The sequence below is a fragment of the Trichechus manatus genome, unplaced genomic scaffold (assembly GCF_000243295.1).
Source record: "Trichechus manatus latirostris isolate Lorelei unplaced genomic scaffold, TriManLat1.0 scaffold00278, whole genome shotgun sequence".
NCBI classification, from domain to species: domain Eukaryota; kingdom Metazoa; phylum Chordata; class Mammalia; order Sirenia; family Trichechidae; genus Trichechus; species Trichechus manatus.
Window position 1 is genome coordinate 1,658,303 of NW_004444214.1, and position 7,452 is coordinate 1,665,754.

The window sequence follows — 7,452 nt, forward strand, 5'->3', positions numbered from 1 at the left end:
GCCTAGTTTACAGCATAGGACTTCATTTTATTTAACTAAGTGAATGAACGGTTAGAGAGTTTTTAAACACTAATTTCATACTTGTTGGAACTTCCTTTTTAAAGAAAGTTTTGTGCATTTAGCAAAAGTTATATCTGCAGACCCGGAAGCCTTTGCTTAGAGGGCCTAGAATTTTGGGAATTAGGGCAGTCTATCAAGTTGAGGTAGCTTGATAATGCATCATCAATTCAGGTTCCTCTGAAGACTGGACTAGATACAGAGCCATTTCTACTAGCATTAAACTTCAGACAAAAGCATAGCTATCAAATAGTTTTGGAAACTAAAATGCTTTATTTACGTGTGTGTGCCAAGCAACAGCCTCTGGACTTTTGTGATTTCAAGAAGCATTTGGTTTCTTGGCTGCCTTACTGAGCCTGCTCTTTGACATCTGTCATACTGTCCCTCCACCTGCCAGCTTCAGCACACAGATCTACGGCATAACCCACAGCTGCAGAGACAATTCTGACTCGTGGCAACACCATGTCACATACGCCTCCAGTTTCAGACTGCCTGAGGTTTTACTAAGTGGACAGACCTTTGCTAACCCTTTGACAGCAACTGCTTCACTCCACTCCCCTAACTTGCCTTTCAGTTTCACAGGGTACAATATACATACAACATCAACAGCAAATGTGAATTAGATTGGGTGAATTTTGTTGGCAAAAAATTGTTAGAAATTCTTGAAAGGGTTTGAAAGATGTTATTTAGCCAGCATTGGAAATAAACAACTCAGTGTCTTCACAGTAATGGCAAGTCTTAGAATTATTAAAAAATATCCCCTACAGATACATCACCGTCCTCACAGTGAACACTTTCATGGTACTGTCTATGAACCATGTCATATTCTTGGCACTTTGTATGTATTAACATAAAATCTTCATAACAACCAAATAAGCAGAACAGATATCCCCATTTTATAGGTACAGGAAAATAAGGCATCTAGAAGTTAAATTACTTGCCAGGATTATTGTATTTTTATACAAATAGCAGGCACATTCTACATTTGTTTGCCAGCTGTGCCCTCCCACCTCAAGGTATGTTCGGAAGCACACCATGCCATTTTTTTTTACATGTTGCTGTACCCAACCAGCAAGTGGTAGAGTTGGAATTCAAACCCAGGACACACAGAAAATTCTCCTTTATGGCAGACAATCACATTACATTTATTTAGACAGCTCCTGTAATTTCCATCATGAAAATATAATTTAAATGACTCTACTTATAAGCATTTTTGCCTGTGTAGAAGAACCAGAAGTAAAGATGAACCATAACCGTTGACTAATAGCAAGTGCTATTTACACTGGTTAATTCGGCTTGAAAATAAGCATCAGCAGATTATAAAATGGGCTGATAATGTATGCGCAAGAATCTGAGATTTAGAAGTGACTTTTTTTCATCTGATTTTAACCACTGGAAAAAGATCAACTAGATAATTGTTACAATGGTTTAATTTAACCCAAATCTTTGGAGAAGACCTAGTCTTACCAATTCCCTACTCAGCAAATAACTCAGTAAATTGTTCATTAAAAAGAATAAGTTATTAATGTGCTTCAGTCAATGCTGTAGTCACATATTTATAATCCCACTCATGCTGAAGCTTCATTCATCCCATACCAAAACCAAACCCATTGCTATCAAATCGATTCTGACTCATAGCGCCCCTATAGGACAGAGTAGAATCACCCCATAGGGTTTCTAAGGAGCACCTGGTGGATTCAAACTGCTGACCTTTTGGTTAGCGGCCACAGCTCTTAACCACTACACCACCAAAGTTTCCATTCATCCCATAGGGCCAAATATCCACTATAAGACTGCTCTGCACTGTCAGCCTCAGGTGTCAAGGAGGCTCTTTAAACCTATCCCAGATAGGTAAAAATCTTCGTGTAGTGTTGAGAAAATTAGAAATGTATTATAAGTAATATAAGCTCATTTGGTAAACATCCTTGTTTTCTTATATTTAAAAGAGAATTACCTTTTATACTTCAAAATACTATGTAATTAAGAATTTTTTAAAATCAAAACCAATATACTACCAGATATAAAACTGTCACCTTAAATTGGACTAGAATTATGAATGTTTTACGGGTAATGACCCACACCCATTTCCCAAAACACCACCTGTCCTCTTGCAAATGAGATCTAAGGCATCTATCAATCCTGAAGAAAGAGAGACTATTTACCTGTTAAGATTATAGCCAACAGTTATTCCATTGTTTGCTCTTCAAGCGAGTTGGTAAAGCTTATACCTTCTTTTTTCCAGCTAGTTATAAAATTTGCTATTTCAGATTTTTGACTAAATTATTTCTTAGCTAAGCCCTGAATCTGTGGGGTAGTTCCAGGGCAGGATAAAAGACAAACTATTCTCATGGTAAACAGTATGAGTTCCTTCTACAAAATTTTATTATTGGCTCTGAAATTTAGACAGAAAAAGCTAGAAGTTTCAGAGAACCTATTAGAATAAATGTAAACACACACACAGTAGAATCCTTTCTGGGAGTAACATGATTTTCCTAGTTACTTGGGGCCCACATTAGAATCTCTGATCATCCACCTATATGTGGAGGTATGTAGAGAGCACTGCTTCCTATTTCAATCTCTATGAATTCTACTCCAAAGCGCTCAGGTGCTAACCAAAAGGTCATCAGTTTAAACAATCCAGCTGCTCTGCGAGAGAAAGATGTGGCAGTCTGCTTCCATAAAGGTTTACAGCCTTGGAAACCCTATGGGGCAGCTCTACTCTGTCCTACAGGGTCTTATGAGTCGGAATCAACTCCATGGCAATGGGTTTGGTTTGGCTTGGTTTTGGGTAACTCTGGCAACTGATCACGGGTAGATATACAGATACCTGTACAGTCACCACAAATAACTGCTTTTGTGATATACTGAGTAGGTATTAAGGAATCCTGCTGGCACAGTGGTTAAGCACTCAGCTGCTAACCAAAACATTTGCGGTTCAAGCCAACCAGTCACTCCACTGGCGAAAGATGTTGGCAGTCTGTTTCTGTAAAGATTACAGCCTTGGAAACCCTATGGGGGCAGTTCTTCTGTCCTGTGGGGTCTCTATGAGTCGAAATCTAGTTGACATCAACAGGTTTGGTTTGGTTTTTGAGTAGGTATTACAGACGAGAGATGATAGGCCTTGCAGGATCAGTAACCAAGGTGAGCCCGCGGGTTGAGGTGGGGGTGACCACAGTTCTGAAGTGAATTACCCAAACACAGACAGTACACATCATTACTGAGGAAGGAACTTACCCGGGCCTTCTGTTCCATTTCTAGCATCAATCTTTCATGTTGCTCAGCTATGGCCAGTGTTGCAGAATGGACCTTTTGATAGATCATCTCTCCTTCCCTCGTTTGAAAGGTGAACAGTCCTTCTCCCGTGTCACACATTCTGTGAGAACAGAGATAAGCAGAGATATGGGTCTTCATGTGTTCTACTGTGTAATAGATCTCCAGGTAAAAGATGCCCTTGCCCTGTGTCAACAGCCTCCTTGACCTTTGTAGGAGTCAGGTAAACAGATTCATCCTGGAGCAAACAAACAAACACATCTTTCAGTGGTACATGAGAACAAAACTAGGGGTGAAGAAAACCCATGTATATTTTTATTTTTTTGAGATGAAGTGTTCACAACAGTGTAAAGGAACAGGTAAAAGTGACTGAGGTTATGCAATGCATCTCTTCCCAACATTTAAAGAATAAAAGCAATAAATAAAAGTAGAAAAAATTTCTTTAAAGGTTTTCACATTTGTGATATAATACCATTATCACCTATGACTTGATGGCTTTTCAAATTTTAAAGAGCTTAAGAAAAATCTGCAATTTTATACTCATTGCAATGGGAACCAAGGCGAAAAACATACATTTTTTAATTGATGGATTTGCATACACAGTCTGAAGATTTTAATTAAACTGAGGAATCCTTAAGTAAAGTGTTGTATATCCCAGGGAACAACATGGCATAAAAGAGACTCTATTTGGCTATGGGAATGTTTGTTTTGAATTTTGGCCCTGTCACTTACTAGCCGTGTCACCTTGGGCATGCTGCTCCACCTGCCAATACCTCCTTTCCAAATCTCCAAAATAGGAATAAAAATGGTACTCATTTCATAAGATCCTTAGAAAGTTAAATAAGATCATACTCAAAATATTTACAGTGGTATTTTGTTGTTATTGTTGTTAGATGCCGTCGGGTTGGTTCCGACTCTTAGTGACCCTACGCACAACAAGATGACACTGCCCAGTCCTGTGCCATCCTCACAATTGTTGCTATGCTTGAGCCTGTTGTTGCAGCCACTGTGTCAATCCATCTCATTGAGGGTCTCTCTCTCTTTCCCCGACCCTCTACTTTACCAATCATGATGGCCTTCTCCAGGGACTGGTCCCTCCTGATAACATGTCCAAAGTTTGTGGGATGAAGTCTTACCTCCTCACTTCTAAGGAGTATTCTGGCTGTACTTCTTCCAAGACAGATTTGTTCGTTCTTCTGGCAGTCCATGGTATAGTCAATATTCTTTGCTAGCACCATAATTCAAAGGCATCAATTCTTCTTCAGTCTTCCTTATTCATTCTCCAGCTTTCGCATGAATATGAGGTGACTGAAAATACTATGGCTTGGGTAAGTCACACCTTAGTCCTAACAGTGACATCTTTGCTTTTGAACATAAGGTCTTTTGCAGCAGATGTGCCCAGTGCATATGTCATTTGATTTCTTGACTGCTGATTTCATGGGCGTTGACTGGGGATCCAAGTAAAATGAAATCCTTGACAACTTCAATCTTTTCTCCGTTTATCATGATGTTGCTTATTGGTCAGTTGTGAGGATTTTTGTTTTCTTTATGTTAAAGTATAACTCATACTGAAGGTTTTAGTCTTTGATCTTAGCATATAATTACTCAAAAAATGTTACCTATTACTATTGTCATCATAGATCAAATTTGGAAGTAATCTAAACATCCACCATAGAGAAATGGTTGGATTAATAATATTCTCATCTGATAGCCTATTATGGAGCTATTACTGTGTCATTTATGAGAGCATATCATAACATTGAAAATTCTTATCTAATATTTAGAGGAAAAATCAGAATAGAAAATCCTTTTCAATTATATCATTATAATTAGTTTTTAAAACATAATTTTTATTGAAGAAAGCCACTGAAGAGTTATTAGTTGATGGGATTATAGGTAAATTTTTATTAACGCAGACTAATTCTAAAGTGAAAAATATTCCTAAGTAGTATCTTAAGCCACCTTCAGAAAGACCCACCCAATATCAATATGATGCTAGTACTTAGGAATTGGATATTAACTGGATTGCTGTGTTGTTGGTTTTCACATTTTAACAACAAAAGACTTGCAAAAAATGCTCATGAGGCCAAACTATTTCTTAAAGCACCAAAAAGATTTTGGAATCTTCTCTATGATTCTCCAAGGAGTGTTCAGTAGAAAAGAAATGTCTCAAGAGGCTTCAGACATAAGAGGTTGCAACTGAGATCCCTTAGGGCCCCATAGAGCCAGCACTTAGCTTCTGTGAAAGAGATCTTAATAAAATTCACACAGCGTGAAATGGAATGTCCAAGGGAAAAATCAAGAGTTTTCACAAAGTGAAACAAAAGAATCCTCTTTTTTGATTCAAAGGAATAAAGAAATCCAACTGCAGCAGCAGCAGCAAAACCACAGACAAGCAGTGAGTACATTGTGTTTGCATTTTGTTCATTGTCATCTGGAAAACACTGCTTATTAGCCTTCAGAGATGAGATAATGAAGGTGGGAAAAGCTACTCCATACTCAGTCCTAGAGATGCAAAGGTCGGACGCTTGCCACTTCCTGGCACTTGGCTCTGACCAGCGGGGCGTTTGAAAGCTCACAGAAGGATTTTTTCACTCTTTGAAATGAAAACTACTGTAAGCTTCATCCTCTGATCAAGAAAGAAAGGATTTAAAATATTAGCATAAAAGGAAACAAAATTTGAGGTGGAAAATGCTCTTTCTTCAGTTAGGTACCCATGAACTAAAGCCACATTGAAAGTCAAAATCTCCAGTAAAACTGGCTCCATTTATGACTTTCCTCAGCAGGGTTGGAATAAATAGCTCTAGGTTTCCCTGGATATTGTTTAAACCATGTTCCTTTGGGACTTGGGCACGGATATGGAGATATACCCACAATCGTGAAGATGCTGCAGGACTAGCAACGTTATTTATCTAATACGTAAAGTCAAGAATCCCTTGAGGCACAGTGGTTAAGCGCTCAGCTGCCAACCGAAACGTCGGTGGTTTTATCCACCAGCGGCTCCATGGGAGAAAGATGTGGCAGTCTGCTTCCATAAAGATCACTGCCTAGGAAACCCTATGGGGCAGTTCTACTCTGTCCTACAGGGTCACTATGAGTTGGAATCTACTCAACAGCAACGGGTTTTTATATATAAGGTCACCAAGAGTGGGAGCAGACTCAATGGCAACTAACACCACCATCATCAACAACAGGGCACAGATGTGGAGACTTTTTCTTATGTGCCTAAACAGTTTTTATGGTAGTAAGTCTGTACTAAAGAAGATGAGAAGGATAAAGAGGAAATGACTAGATAGCTATAGCCTTGGCTACTCAAAGTGTGGTCCACAAACCAGCAGTACTGGCATCTCTGGGAGTTTGTCAGCAACGCATAAACTCAATTCCCACCCAGACCACAGAATCAGAATCAGCATTTTAACAAGATTGCCAGGTGATTCATGTGCATATTATCATTTGAGGACAGATCTATACGACTCTTGCCAAGAGCACACCTGTCAACATTGCATTGAAGGGGAATGGGAGATGACACTTGGGGCCCAAATGAAGAATGAAGTCAAATTAGAATCCATATTTGGACAGCTTATTTTATATTGTGATGTACGAAACTGAAGATCAGGAAGGAAGAAACATAGTAGAAGGGCAAACAACCCAAAAGAATCCTTAACTTGGGAAGAGCTAAAACAGAGGTGCTAGTTATATTTGAATCTCCTAACTCCTTTGCCTCCAGCATACATATTATTCAATTGTATTTAATTTGTGAAAAAAGTAAAAATATGTACCATGTATGTTTGTCCTGGCCCCAAACAAGCATTTTATTGATATTAATAGAAAAGGAGAAATATTATCTCTGTTTAACAAAGTATAGTAAAACCTGTGAAAGCTAGAACCTGTGTAAGGTAGAAACCTGTCAGAAAAGGAAGACTCAAAATATTTTCTACTAATAGCATTGGAAAAGTGGTAAGACTGTACCCTGTCAAAGTAAGAAAATTTTCGAGACCTGGAAAAAAAGGCTGTCTCATCAAGTTTCAGCTCTCATAGGTTTTAATGTATTTTCACAAAATTAGTGTTTCTGCTTATCTAAAATAAAATTACAGTGCAATGGATTGCTTTTTTGTGTCCTTTCTC

The 7,452-nt window shown here is 38.5% G+C and overlaps 1 protein-coding gene across 1 annotated transcript in view; it reads right to left on the bottom strand.

Moving 5' to 3' along the window:
- The window catches only part of DOK6 (docking protein 6), a 442,414-nt gene that overhangs the window by 105,425 nt on the left and 329,537 nt on the right, over positions 1 to 7,452 (bottom strand). Inside the window, exon 5 of the mRNA XM_004390042.2 lies at positions 3,292 to 3,430. Coding sequence (XP_004390099.1) covers positions 3,292 to 3,430 — 139 coding nt within the window. The remainder of the gene's footprint in view (positions 1 to 3,291; positions 3,431 to 7,452) is intronic.